This window comes from Schistocerca gregaria, chromosome 3 (genome assembly GCF_023897955.1).
Source record: "Schistocerca gregaria isolate iqSchGreg1 chromosome 3, iqSchGreg1.2, whole genome shotgun sequence".
In the NCBI taxonomy this organism is placed as follows: Eukaryota; Metazoa; Arthropoda; class Insecta; order Orthoptera; family Acrididae; genus Schistocerca; species Schistocerca gregaria.
In genome coordinates this window covers 691,666,226-691,681,944 of record NC_064922.1, presented here as the reverse complement: position 1 = coordinate 691,681,944, position 15,719 = coordinate 691,666,226, and the positions used below count along the sequence as shown (strand labels likewise).

Sequence of the window (15,719 nt, the reverse complement as noted above, 5' to 3'; positions counted from 1 at the left end):
TATCTCAGATTCATATAGCAATTCTTACGTCGTCAATTGATAAACATTACCCAAACCTAACTATTACATGCAACCTATTGTGTACCTGCTATCAGCTCATCAAAGAAGTAATGAGGAATTTTCTTGTCAAGTACAGTTACTATGTAACATGGCACTGTTATTATTTATACTTTTCATCATTATTGCAAAGGAAACAGCCACAGCACCGCTAATATTGACATAAATTGCATATTTATTTTAATGAACAGCTGCCAAAATGAGCAACTTAGTGAAGTAACTTAAATCACTTAACAAAAGCAACTCTTCCAGTACGGATTGCATACCAATTAGGTTCCTTGCAGAGCATACTGATGCAGTAGCTCATAACTTAAGTATAGTATACAATTGCTCGCTAAAAGAAACATCCGTACCCGAAGATTGGAAAGTTGCGAAGGTCACACCAATATGAAAGGTAACAGGAGTAATCCACTAAATTGTAGACCCATATCATTAATGTCGATCCATAGCAGGATTATGGAACATATATTGTGTTTGGACATTACGAATTACCTTGAAGAGAACGGTCTATTATCACATAGTCAACATGGATTTAGAAAACATCGTTATTGTGAAACACAAGCACCTCTTTACACACACAAACTGTTGAGGGCTATTGACAAGGGATTTCAAATTGATTCTCTATTTTTAGAAGACTTTTGACACTGTACCACACAAGCGGCTAGTAGTGAAATTGCGAGCTCACAGAATATCATCTCAGTTACATGACTGGATTTGTGATTTCCTGACAAAGAGGTCGCAGTTCATAGTAACTGATGGAAAGTCATCGTGTAAAAAAGAAATGACTTCTTGCATTCCCCATGGTAGTGTTATGGCCCTCTGCTGTTCCTCATCTTTATAAATGATTTAGGAGACAGGCTGAGCAGCTGTCTTAGGTTGTTTGCAGATGATGCTGTCTAGTAAAGTCATCAGAAGATCAAAACCAATTTCAAAACAATTTACAAAAGATATCTGTATGGTGCAAAAACTGGCAATGGACCATAAACAATGAAAACTGTGACGTCATCCACATGAGCGCTAAAAGGAATTCGTTAAACTTCAATTACATGATAAATCAGTCAAATCTAAAGGCCGTAAATTCATCTAAATACCTAGGAATTCCTCCCCCCATGAACCATGGACCTTGCCGTTGGTGGGGAGGCTTACGTGCCTCAACAATACAGATTGCCGTACCGTAGGTGCAAACACAACAGAGGGGTATCTCTTGAGAGGCCAGACAAAGGTGTGGTTCCTGAAGATGGGCAGCAGCCTTTTCTGTAGTTGCAGGGCCAACAGTCTGGATGACTGACTAATCTGGCCTTGTAACACTAACCAAAATGGCCTTTCTGTGCTGGTACTCCGAACGGCTGAAAGCAAGGGGAAACTACAGCCGTAATTTTTCCTGAGGGCATGCAGCTTTACTGTATGGTTAATGATGATGGCGTCCTCTTGGGTAAAATATTCCGGAGGTAAAATAGTCCCTCATTCGGATCTCCGGGCGGGGTCTACTCAAGAGGATGCCGTTATCAGGAGAAAGAAAACTGGTGTTCTACGGATCGGAGCGTGGAATGTCAGATCCTTTAATCGAGCAGGTAGGTTAGAAAATTTAAAAAGGGAAATGGATAGGTTAAAGTTTGATATAGTGGGAATTAGTGAAGTTGGGTGGCAGGAGGAACAAGACTTCTAGTCAGGTGAATCAATACAAAATCAAATAGGGGTAATGCAGGAGTAGGTTTAATAATGAACAAAAAATAGGAGTGCTGGTAAGCTACTACAAACAGCATAGTGAGCGCATTATTGTAGCCAAGATAGATACGAAGACCACATCTACCACAGTAGTACAAGTTTATATGCCAACTAGCTCCCTAGATGATGAAGAGATTGATGAGATGTATGATGAGATAAAAGAAATTATTCAGATAGTGAAGGGAGACAAAAAATTAATAGTCATGGCTGACTGGAATTCGTTACTAGGAAAATAAAGAGAAGGAAACGTAGTAGATGAATATGGAATGAGGGTAAGGAATGAAAGAGGAAGCCACCTGGTAGAATTTTGCACAGAGCTTAACTTATTCATAGCTAACACTTGGTTCAAGAATCATGAAAGGAGGTTGGATACATGAAAGAGTCCTGGAGGTACTAGAATGTTTCAGATAGATTATATAACGGTCAGACAGATATTTAGGAACCAGGTTTTAAATTGTAAGACATTTCCAGCGGCAGATGTGGACTCTGACCACAATCTGTTAGTTATGAACTGTAGATTAAAACTGAAGAAACTGCAAAAAGGTGGGAATTTAAGGAGATGGGACCTGGATAAACTGAAAGAACCAGAGATTGTACAGAGTTTCAGAGAGAGCATAAGGGAACAATTGACAGGAATGGGGGAAAGAAATACAGTAGAAGAAGAATGGGTAGGGATGAAATAGTGAAGGCAGCAGAGGATCAAATAGGTAAAAAGACGAGGGCTAGTTTAAATCCTTGGGTAACAGAAGAGATATTGAATTTAATTGATGAAAGGAGAAAATATAAAAATGCAGTAAATGAAGCAGGCAAAAATGAATACATACATCTCAAAAATTATATCGACAGGAAGTGCAAAATAGCTAAGCAGGGATGGCTAGAGGACAAATTTAAGGATGTAGAGGCTTACCTCACTAGGGGTAAGATAGATAATGCCTACAGGAAAATTAAAGAGATCTTTGGAGAAAAGAGAACCACTTGTATGAACATCAAGAGCTCAGATGGAAACCCAGTTCTAAGCAAAGAATGGAAAGCAGAAAGGTGGAAGGAGTATATAGAGGGCCTATACAAGGGCGATGTACTTGAGGACAATATTATGAAAATGGAAGAGGATGTAGATGAAGATGAAATGGGAGATATGATATTGCGTGAAGAGTTTGACAGAGCACTGATAGACCTGAGTCGAAACAAGGCACCAGGAGTAGACAACATTCCATTGGAACTACTGACAACCTTGGGAGAGCCAGTCCTGACAAAACTCTACCAACTGGTGAGCAAGATGTATGAAACAGGCGAAATACCCTCAGACTTCAAGAAGAATATAATCATACCAATCCCAAAGAAAGCAGGTATTGACAGATGTGAAAATTACCGAACTATCAGTTTAATAAGTCACAGCTGCAAAATACTAACACGAATTATTTACAGACGATTGGAAAAACTAGTAGAAGCCGACCTCGGGGAAGATCAGTTTGGATTCCGTAGAAATGTTGGAACACGTGGGGCAATACTGACCCTACGACTTATCTTAGAAGAAAGATTAAGGAAAGGCAAACCTACGTTCCTAGCATTTGTAGACTTAGAGAAAGCTTTTGACAATGTTGACTGGAATACTTTCTTTCAAATTCTGAAGGTGGCAGGGGTCAAATACAGGGAGCGAAAGGCTATTTACAATTTGTACAGAAACCAGATGGCAGTTATAAGAGGCGAGGGGCATGAAAGGGAAGCAGTGGTTAGGAAGGGAGTGAGACAGGGTTGTAGTCTCTCCCCGATGTTATTCAATCTGTATATTGAGCAAGCAATAAAGGAAACAAAAAAAAAAAAGATCGCAGTAGGTATTAAAATCCATGGAGAAGAAATAAAAACTTTGAGGTTCGCCGATGACATTGTAATTCAGTCAGAGACAGCAAAGGACTTGGAAGAGCAGTTGAATGGAATGGACAGTGTCTTGAAAGGAGGATATAAGATGACCATCAACAAAAGCAAAACGAGGATAATGGAATGTAGTCGAATTAAGTCGGGTGATGCTGAGGGAATTACATTAGGAAATGAAACACATAAAGTAGTAAATGAGTTTTGCTATTTGAGGAGCAAAACAACTGATGATGGTCGAAGTAGAGAGGATATAAAATGTAGACTGGCAATGGCAAGGAAAGCGTTTCTGAAGAAGAGAAATTTGTTAACATCGAGTATAGATTTAAGTGTCAGGAAGTCATTTCTGAAAGTATTTGTATGGAGTGTAGCCATGTATGGAAGTGAAACATGGATAATAAATAGTTTGTACAAGAATAGGATAGAAGCTTTTGCAATGTGGTGCTACAGAAGAATGCTTAAGATTAGATGTGTTGATCACATAACTAATGAGGAGGTATTGAATAGAATTGGGGAGAAGAGGAGCTTGTGGCACAACTTGACTAGAAGAAGGGATCGGTTGGTAGGACATGTTCTGAGACATCGAGGGATCACCAATTTAGTATTGGAGGGCAGTGTGGAGGGTAAAAATCATAGAGGGAGACCAAGAGACAAATACAGTAAGCAGATTCAGAAGGATGTAGGTTGCAGTAGGTACTGGGAGATTAAAAAGCTTGCACAGGATAGAGTAGCATGGAGAGTTGCATCAAACCAGTCTCAGTACCGAAGACCACAACAACAACAACAACAACAACAATCTAGGAATTAGGATTACAGACAAATTAATCTGGAAAGAACACACAGAAAATGTGGGGGGAAGGTAAACCACCGACTGTGTTTTATTGGCAGGACACTTAGAAAACATAACAGATCTACTACAAATACTGCCTACACTACGCTTGTCTGCCCTCTTTTACAGTACTACTATACGAAGTTGTATCCTTACCAGACAGGATTAGCGGAGTACATCAAGAAATTTCAAAGAAGGACAGCATATTTTGTATTATCATGAAACAGGGGAAACAGTGTCACTGACATGATACAGGATTTGGGATGGACATAATTAAAACAAAGGTTTCTGTGCGCTCTTCAAGACTGGTATAATAGAGAATTATTGTGAAGGTGCTGCGATGAACCCTCTGCCAGGCACTTAAGTGTGGTTTGCAGAGAATCCATGTAGATGTAGATGAATGACTACAAAACAGAAAGGAGTGCCAGACAACATCTACATCTGTATCTATACTCTGAAAACCACCGTGAGGTGCATGGCAGAGGGTATGTTCCACTGTACCAGGTATTGGGGTTCCTGCCCATTCCATTCACGTATACAGTGCAGGGAGAACTATTGTTTAAATGCCTCCGTGCAGGCAGCAATTACTGTAATCTTATCCTCACTATCCCCAGGTGAGCAATACATAGTATATTCCTAGAATTACCATTTAAAGCTTTGTTAATACACTTACTTGGGATAGTTTTCATCTATCTTCAAGAGCCTTCCAGTTCAGCTCCTTCAGTATTTTGTGACACTCTCCCATGAATCAAACAAACCTGTGACCATTTGTGCCGCTCTCCTCTGTATATGTTCTACACCTACTGTTAGTCCTATCCCACACACTTGAGCAATATTCTAGAACCGGTCACACGAGTGATTTGTATGCAATCTCCTTTGTAGACTGATTGGTTTATTGGTACAATACTGAGTAAGTGTAAAGTCTACCACCTGCTTTACCCACGACTGAGCCTATGTGATCTTTCCATTTCATGTGTGTTACACCCAGGAATTTGTATGAGATGGCCAGTTCCAACAGTGACTCATTAATATTATTGTCTTAGGATACTATGTTTTTTTTTCTATTTTTGAAGTGCAATATTTTACATTTCTGTACATTTAAGGAAGTTGCCAATCTTTGCACCATTTTGGAATCTTATCAAATGTGACTGAATATTTAATCAGCATCTTTCAGACATTACTCCATTATACATTACTCCATCATCTGCAAAAACTCTGAGGTTACTATTAATACTGTCTCCATGGTCATTATGACAAAAAACTTGTATGCATAGACCAGGCTGAGTGTTCTAGTAATGGAAGGACACAACCTGGTCAACTTTCATGCGGTAACACTAGGTCATGTCAACTAAGAGAATATACGAAAGAAGAAATGCCTAAAGTAGGGTTCAAAATATGCTACCTCAATATTCAGGGTATGACAGATAAGAACGTAATAGTCAACGAATTTTCAAATGAAAACGTGGTAGATGTTCTCTGTTTAAGTGAACATTGGTGCAAAGAGGATGAGCTTGGGTACAAAGTATTGGAGGATTACACACTACTAAGTTACTATTGTAGAAAACAGCACTTACGTGGTGGGGTAGCAATATATACAAAAACACCTCTTGCACCAAACTGTGGCAGGATGGATCTCAATACCCTTTGTGAAGAAAGGCATTTTGAAATATCAGGTCTAGTAATTGAGAGCCTTAAGCTAATGGTAGTAGTAGTGTACAGGCCACCTAGTGGTGACCCACATATCTTTCTGGAGAAACTTGAGGAACTCTTAATGTACATATGTATACCAAAATGGAAAAAATACAATATTGTCATTGGAGGGGATATCAACTCAAGTTTTGATGTCCTGCGGGACAGAAAAACTGTGACAGAGCTCCAAAATGTGCTTCGACAATTTAACCTGTACTATGTTAACTGCAAACCCACCAGAGGCTCATCCTGTCTAGACAATATATTTACAAATATTAAGAGAACTTGTATGTCCACTGATGTAATTGGTTTCCCTTTCTCAGACCATGATGCAGTATATCTTAGTCTTAATAATGTAACTTCAGACTGCACTAAACGAGAATCTAAAATTGTGATTACTAGACCAGTGAGCAAAGAGAGGGTGGATAGGTTTAGACATGCCCTCACTTATTTCAGTTGGGACACATGTTTTAATAGGTTTCAACACTGTTCAGGTGATATTGTTTTCACCAAGTTTTTCTCCGTATTCTTAAATATATTTGAAAATAACATCCCTCTGAAAAAATGTACAGTGAATATTAGTAGTAATTACAAGAAAAGGAAAACGAAGGAATGGTATACTCCACAGTTAGGGCAACTGAAAAATACTGTCATGCTGTATTCTAGTCTGTACAAATCCAGTAAATCAGAACTGCATAAAGAACTCTATGCTAAAGCTAAATACAAGTATAGGAAGGCAATAAATGAAGCAAAGAAACTGCATAACATAGTAAACATTGAAAAATCTAACAATAAATGCAAAAAGGCGTGGAGTGTAATAAACTCCATTGCACACACTAAATACAAAGAGGAAATCGCCATTACCCCAGAAGAATTTAATAAATATTGCATCCAGTCCATTGAAGAAATTAGTAGTTCAATAAACAAACCCCCTGAAAATGCACTTAGCATTATGGACAGCTGTTTTGAAAAGCTTCCCCCGAGCACCTTCACTTTCACGGAAGTGAGCCCAAATAATATCCTAAAAATTGTAAAAAATTTCAAACCTTCAGTTAGTGTTGATTACTATGATATGTCAGTTAATTTGTTGGAAGATGTTATTGATTGTGTGATTTATCCTTTAACCTTTTGTGTTAACAAATGCCTAGTTGAAAGTAAGTTCCCTGACATACTAAAAATTTCTAGAGTTGTGCCCATATATAAAAAAGGGGAAAAGAACTGTCCCGCTAGTTACAGACCTATATCCATAACCCCAGTTTTTTCAAAAATTTTAGAAACAATTATGTATGAGCAAGTTAGTGTCTACTTGGGTAAACTAAATATAATTAGTGATAAAGAGTTTGGATTTAGAAAAGGTAAATCCACAACGGATGCAATGGACTCCCTCGTAAAATTAGTCCTAGATGTGTTCGAGGCTAGGGACTATGCCCAGGCTACATTTTGTGACCTGAGCAGAGCCTTTGACTGTGTAGACCATGACACTGTGCTGAAAAAGCTAGTTTACTATGGTTTTGATGACAACAGTATAAATATGTTCAGGTCTTTTCTAGAGAACCGTCAACAAGTTGTGTGCATTGGTAGGGAGAAATCAAATTTGGTTAATGTTAGGTACGGAGTGCCTCAAGGGTCGGTGCTTGGACCTTTACTGTTTATACTAATGATTAATGACCTGCCCTTATTCATAAATTCTCACACAATATTGTATGCTGATGACACAACTTTTCTACATAAAAGCTCTGATCTAGGTACACTAAAAACACTGACTGAAAATACCCTTGCTCAGTCCTCATTATGGTTCAAAGCTAACGGCTTCCTACTAAATGAAAACAAAACCCAGACACTTTACTTTAGCCTCAAAGAGATTCCCAATTACCAAGAATTAGAAACTGTTAAATTTTTAGGTGTTACTATTGACAATAAATTAACATGGGAACCACACATTAAAAATATATTGGCTAAGCTTTCAAGAGTCATTTATCCAATTAGAAATTTAAAAAGACATGTCCCCAATGACTATGTGAGATCAGCATATTTTGCCTTCTTCCAAAGCATCGTCTCTTATGGAATCTTACTGTGGGGTAGTAGCTGTCATGTAAATGACATTTTACTTTTACAGAAGAAAGTGATCAGAATAATAACGGATTCTGATAAAACAGAATATTGTAAACCTCTGTTTATTAAATTGCAGTGTCTTACAGTAATAAACTTATTCATCTACAATGTTTTATTGTACATTAGAAACAATGTCTCTAATTTTGTGTTGAGAAATGATATTCATAGCCATAATACTAGAAAAAGAACATCTGTAGACGTACCATATCGTAGATTATCAAAATCGCAGAACTCCTACCTAGTTCTCGGACTAAGGATGTTTAATAGACTAAGTGCTGACTTTAAAGAACTGCCTGTAAATATTTTTAAAGCTAAATTATACAAGCTACTAGTGAACAATCCGTTTTACACCATTGATGAATTTTTTAAAGATGAAAATACTGTATTCTAATGTGTACCTATTTTATGTTTAAACCAATTTACATCGATATAGTAGTTTATGTAGAAATATAAGCTCTTGACTTTGTCTATTGCTGTAACCAGCTGAATGACAATAAAATTTTTATTATTATTAACACACAACATGAACAGCAAAGGTACCAACACACTTCCCTGGGGCACACCCGAAATTACTGCTACATCTGACAATGACCCTCCATCCAAGGTAACATGCTGTGTTCTCCCTGCCAGAAAGTCCTCAATCCAGTCACAAATTTCAATTGGTACTCCATATGCTCATACTTTTAACAATAAGCATAGGTGTGTTACCGAGTCAAGTGCTTTTTGGAAATCAAGTAATACAACATCCACCTGGCTGCCTTGATCCAAAGCTTTCAGTATGCCATGTGAGAAAAGCGCGAGTTGGGTTTTGCATGATCGATATTTTAGGAATCCATGATGATTAGCATTGAGAAGGTCAATTTGTCAGAGAGAGAGAGAGAGAGAGAGAGAGAGAGAGAGAGAGAGAATGGAATCATAGATGGTTGTAAATTTCAGCTACCATCAAGAAATGCCAAAACATTTCAACAATAAAAGAGATGTAAAATGTGATGGAAGTAAACTTGGTATTCACCCTCATTGGCAAGGAAGTGTTAGTGACCAAATCACATATAAACCTCATTCAAGTCATTGTCACAACAGACATAACTTTGTATCATAACATATCAATATTGGCAAACGCAGCAAAAATGCCGAAAGTACTTGGGTCACAGTAGTTGCTGATTTCCTATTCAACACAGAAGAAAAATACAAACTGATGGCATCCCCATAATGTTTTTAACACAATGCTGTAACATTTCTAAAAGTGCTCCAGGCTAACAGTATGTACAACAGTTATGATTTTGTGTTGAATTACCATTGTGTCTAACTTCACAAACCTCCAGTGAGAGTTAACTGTGTATTCCTAGTTGGTTACTGCAACAGTGATCAGTCAGAGCATACTAAGAAGAACTAAATGTTCCAGACTGTCTTACTTCAGATGACTTGCCTGTTTTACTTCTGCTGTAAGACTTGCTGGAGGTAAAATTTTAGATGAATGTATTGTGGTTTTCAGTACATCATACACTCACAGTGAGAAGATAGGTAGCTGGCAAGTTCTAAGGAAACAGTAACTAAAACTCTGCAACATTGTCTATGGGTGTGGGCTTTAACTGTGAAAATTATTCAAATGGCTCCTCTGACTATTTACTCCCCTTCTTTCACTTTCTGCCTTCTTGTATCCGACAACTGCACTTTTCTAAAGATTACATCTTTCAAGATGATAATGCCTACATATACATAAACAAAGATGCACTGAAATCCCACATAACTCATCCCACAGCAATCTGGAATTTGTACACTTGGAATACGAGCACTGCAGGCTTTGGGAACACAAAACTGAGTGCTTCAATTTGCAAGAGAATTTCTTATTTTGCAGTTGCACAGCAAGGGTCAATCAATATTTACTTTTGGTTCTCTTTTCATCTAAACATAGACAATCTTACCTTAAATACCTAATGTCTGAGTGATTGTCTAGGGGAGTGAGCTTTAACTGTGAAAATTATTCATGCGGCCCCTTCAGCAATTCAATTCTCCTCTTTCTCTTTCTGCTTTCTCAAACCTGACAACTGCTTTAATTGTAGCTATTTGTAATTAACACAACAGTTTTTCCCTTCCTTTCCCTTCGTATTTCCACAGTGCTTAAGTGGTAAGGATGTCATTCATTCGCAACTGTACCTGAATGCTATTTTATGAAAAAAATTACAGTTTTCATTGTCTATCACAGAAAGCTTCCAAGATGACATGTTTCTATTGTTTAGTGGAGTAAGTGCTATGATGAATATTTATGACAAAAGAAAATCCAGGATGGCATAATGACAATATTCTTTACAAAAGGTGGACCAAGTATGACCAAGTTCTGGATCTCTGGCTTAGAGAAGCTACATTTCCTAAGTAGACTCAATAATTATGGCTTTTCTTGAAGATAAGTGAGATTGTATTTCAAATCTTGGGTACATGGTTGATCATTGTTGTTAGGAGTAAAATTTCTTTAATTTTCAATGTGATAGGGTCTGTACTTGTGATGAATTGTTTGAACAATTTCATGATGCCTTCAGCTGCCATTCTCTTTATTTCATGTACGATTGTACAGTTTCGACCTTAGACTATTTTCAAGTGTCTGAAACACAAGCATTATCCATTAGATACTTTAGTGACACTTATTATTTTGATTTAGGAATAAGTCACATCTGTATATATAACAGGCTCATTAAAACTTACTTTATGGATGATTTTTAGTAGTAAATTATGCCATGTATGTTGTTGCTTCTACACAACAACAGCTTTAAAGTAAAGTGTTTCTAAAATAGCATAAAACCTCTCTAATTTTATTTTATTAGCATAACATGGAGTTGTAGAACCAACGACATACATGGCATAATTTACTACTAAAAAAATCATCCATAAAGTAATTTATAATGTGCCTAACCTATCTATAGATATGACTTCTTCCTAAACCAAAATCACAAGTGTCACTAATGTATCCAATGAACAATGCTTCCATTTTAGATACTTGAAAATGGCCTAAAGTCGAAATTGAACAATCACACATGAAATAAAGAGAATGGCAGCTGAAGGCATCACAAAATGATCCATAAAATTTCTTTGTAAACGTGTGGATGTAACCAGTATGGGTCTACATCATTCCCCTACATCAACTATGGCATCACGAAAACTGTGTATTGAAGACATGACAAGTAACATGCTCTATCAGCCATTGGACAAGTTACCAAGCAATTCGGCATCAGCAATCTGAAACTTGTTGACTTTCATAATGAAGAGAGATGGTAAAACTAAAAATAATATACAGAGATAAAAGAATACGAAAATAAGAAAAATTAAGTACTTGGGTTCGATCACCTGTTGCAAGAATACAAGTGGAATAAAAAAGTGGAAAATCTAGGATGGAATAATGACAATATTATGAAAAGGATAGATTGCTACCAACCATACTGTGGAGATGTTGATTTGTACACAGGCACAATGAAAAAACTGTTAAACAAGTAATAAGCTTTTGCCCCCCCCCCCCCCCCACACACACACACACACAACACTCTCCCTGCAGAATATCCTATGCTCTTGTAACCCTCCTGGCCTCTCACTGTCCTTCAGCCATCTATCCCCTTCCCTGTTCCCACTCCAGCACTACACAGCCTTCTATTCCAACAATGCACCCACAATCTTTTTACTTCTCTCACCCCCCCCCCACTCCCCACCCCCCCCACACCCAACCCCCACCTCCACCTATCTGTCAAACCTCCCAACTGCACCAAGCTGCCTTCCCACAGTCCCTGTATGCTCGAACAAGCAGCACTTTACTGTCCCTCACCCCAGAGCTGAAACATCTGACAGAGACATTTACTTCAATTCAGAATGAGACAGGCTACAATGATTTGATAACAAGAATCAAGGTGTGTTCAAGCAGTATTTGCCTCAGGAGCCAAAAAAACACAGTGACTGAAAAGTAATGTTGGAACCAATGGCAATGGCTTCATTTCTCAGTCTGAAATATTTATGGAAAAATATAGGTTCTGCTCATACCTGCTCATTTCAAAAAGCCAGTCAGCACAGCCTGATGGAAGCAGTACAATCAAAAAAATTCAGACAATATACAAACTGGACTGAAATTAACTTTTCAGATTGCTACCAAGCTTAACCCAGCATGCAATGCAGTGTACACTGGCACTGTTGTCACCATTGTCTTAATGGCACTGAGTTCTGTTTCACATGTCATGAACTCTGCATGCCGCATCTGCTTTCAGACATGAAAGCAGATTGCATGCTAAATACAGTGCTGTCTTCTAATTAAGTCAGGCTAGGTTTGTAGTCAGGGGAAAACTCTCAAGTATTTGATGAATAACTTCAATTTGCATGGATTCAACCAATTTGCATGGATTCAACTCTCTCCATCTGCTACAGCTCAAAGTGTCTTTAAGGAGTGCACAAATAATACTGAAAAATCTCTTCATGAAAGAGTTGTGAAAATACTTATGAAAGGGAAGCATTGCATGAGATAAGTTTCCTCTTGTTAAAAAGTAACTTTGATAAATGTAATGTGTACATACACAGATATAACTGTAGGAACTAATCTTAATATAATTTTCTGCACATACATAACTTTGTGTGAATATGCAATGACAGAGACACACACACCGTCAGGTGGCTCGCGGAGTATGGATGTAGATGTAGAAATAAATTTAAAAAGATGCATTATGGGAATATTGTATTGCTTAACATTAATTGTGAATTAAACATTTTCACTAAGTAGTATCATAGATTTTAAATAAAATTTCTGGTAAAAACGTCACAGCATGTTTATTTTCTCAGGTGTTGGTAGCTTATTGCAGAATTTTTAACATGCAACTTAGTAACTGCTCATAAAACTTTGCTGAACAGCAATTAAATGTCAACTTTTGCCTTGCTGCAGTGCTGTCAACAAGAAAATGGAGATTCTTTGTGTATCGAACTGATCATAATTCATGTTATGACTTAGCTGACAAAAAGTATCAACTGCCGCAGTTGAACAGTGTCGCAGACAATAATTTAGCGCCTTCCACATTGTTGGAGTATAATGTACACAAAACCACATCACTACCCTATTCAGAGTAGACATATGAATGCATAACACCTCCAGCAAAAGATTCACCACAAAACTTATACTTTTTGATTTGTGTTCCTTTCTAAAGTGCAGACAAAAATGCACATCTTTATATGTATGAATGGAATACTATGAACGAGACTTGCTGCAAGTGGTACTTAATTTAAAGTATCTTCATAACCAAATTTAAGTGCATTGAAAGCACATGAGCTATTCCACACATCAAAATTCACTGTCAGTGTTGCAACATAAACTGGTTTCAGGTTTACGAGTTCTCATACCTCAATCTAAGTTGTTTTCATACTGGCTTTTGCTTACTGCTGTATTATGTAATTGTATTTATCTTCCAAATAGCTGCTGCTACTTCATTTCACAGTAAGCACAGCATGTTTTTCAAGGATCATGTTTTTCAAGGAGTCAAGTATTCTAACTATACATTAGCCAGTATTAATTTCCTTCAAATACTACTGTGGGTTAATACCGATTTTTTTAGTGAAAATAAAGGTTTATTTTCTTACAGTCTATTACAGAAAAACAAGTTTCAAGTATTTTGACAAAAGTCATAAAGCTATGACATGTAAGTTTTCCTTGTTTGCCTTTAGGGAAGTTGGTAGACTATAGCTGTTATGGTATTCACATAACTTCACTAGCCAACAGAAAAGTTAAATAATATTGTCTAGTTTTCTAAACAACAATGATGATGAAACGTACATGGTGCAGTTGGTGTGCGAATGATATCAGCTCCTGGCCTTTTGACTTGTCCACCTGGTCTATTTGGGTCAGGTGTATATCTAGGATCACCATTACTTCCTTGTGTCCCGTTATCCGATCCATCTGTTATCTTGTATCCTGGATGGTAAACTTTCAAAATAAATATGTAGTTAGATAAGTTACTCTGGATATAAAAACAAACAAACAAACAAACAAACACACACACACACACACACACACACACACACACACACACACACACACACACACACACACTGCTAAGATGCCTTTCTGGCTCACTCAATCTCTATTTCTCTACCCACTATTTACAATTTACTACCTGTAACTATCTCTCTCACATTACCCAATCTGATTACACTTTTACATTCACTATTAATAAACTCTTGCTGGTTGCAGCCTGTAATACTAATGTTCATGATTAATTTCAATCACTGACAAGAATACACATTTTTTGCACAGCATATATAATTAAAAAAAAACTGTTTAAACATTAAGTTGAATTATAAAACATGTTAGTTATTTATTTACTTTGTAGTACTGAAATGTACTTGCAGTAGTGCCATTTTTGAAAACTGTTTATGCTGACTAAGTGGGAGTTGCTTCACTGTGACGTCAGACACAAAAGAAGCCTAGTACATTCACAGGTGAACTACATGTTTTAACAAAATTCTACATACATTCTTCTGTAATTCTGAAAGTGTAATGTAGATTGCCACATAAGCAATACTATAAAAATCAGAGGACAGATTCTATCATCAACTTTCTCCATTTCTTTTGCTGTTTTTGTTTACGAAGAATAGCCACAATAGCTAACATGAAAATAACATGGGTCATCACAGGAACCATCCTTATGCACTGGACGAACTTGAGTGGGCCATTGGCCAAAGAGTGTGACAGTTTTGAGTAGCAGTTTCTTGACCACTTTGTGGACAGCATGCTAGGGTGAACCTAAGCATCTTACAATAGATGGAATACAGCAATGTAGCACTGAAAGTTTTCCAGTAGTGGATTTTGATACACACAGAAGTACAAATACATGCACTTTTGAACATATTTCTTTTATTTTTGTTTACTGTTTGATTTTATTTTGCAATATAGTTATTGTTCAGATTCATAAGACTTACTTTTTCATTCACTGCTTGCTTCGACTCTAAGTGTAGGCATGTTCGAAGATATGCATGTGGTGCGAAACTTTTTTTCAGTCGTTACGTGACTTACTTAACCTTGTGTGAACTCTTGCAAAAATTTCAAGTGTTACATTAGTGCCACAAAGAGACAGAACACAGATGTGTATACTTCACATAAATGAACGCCAGATTTACAAACATTTTATTGACAAGGATATCAATGTAACTGTTGAAATAACGTACGGGAGTGCAACCATGTAATCTCAACAACAACTGCAAATATTTCAGTGATGAACACCCTGTCATTATCAAGCCCAAATATGAAATGCTGAGGTGTTCATCTGTTGTAATATCGGCAGTAGTTGAGGTCGTCGCCTGGCTGCATTCCCAGAAGATAGCTGAACATTTGATATGCTGGGATAAGCTCAAGTTTCACTATTGTAATTGCATTTTAGTCCAATTCACTCACTTTCTCAGTTACTTGGCACACCATTTAATTAAGTTG

General features: G+C 37.2%; 1 protein-coding gene across 21 annotated transcripts in view; it reads right to left on the bottom strand.

Moving 5' to 3' along the window:
* The window catches only part of LOC126354434 (tyrosine-protein kinase Src64B), a 269,738-nt gene that overhangs the window by 115,704 nt on the left and 138,315 nt on the right, over positions 1-15,719 (bottom strand). For 17 of the 21 annotated variants that reach the window (XM_050004113.1, XM_050004110.1, XM_050004109.1 and 14 more), the window contains one exon: positions 14,067-14,216. In XM_050004113.1, the coding sequence (XP_049860070.1) occupies positions 14,067-14,216 (150 nt within the window). The remainder of the gene's footprint in view (positions 1-14,066; positions 14,217-15,719) is intronic. The other 4 variants (XM_050004111.1, XM_050004120.1, XM_050004112.1 and 1 more) reach the window with 1 other exon arrangement.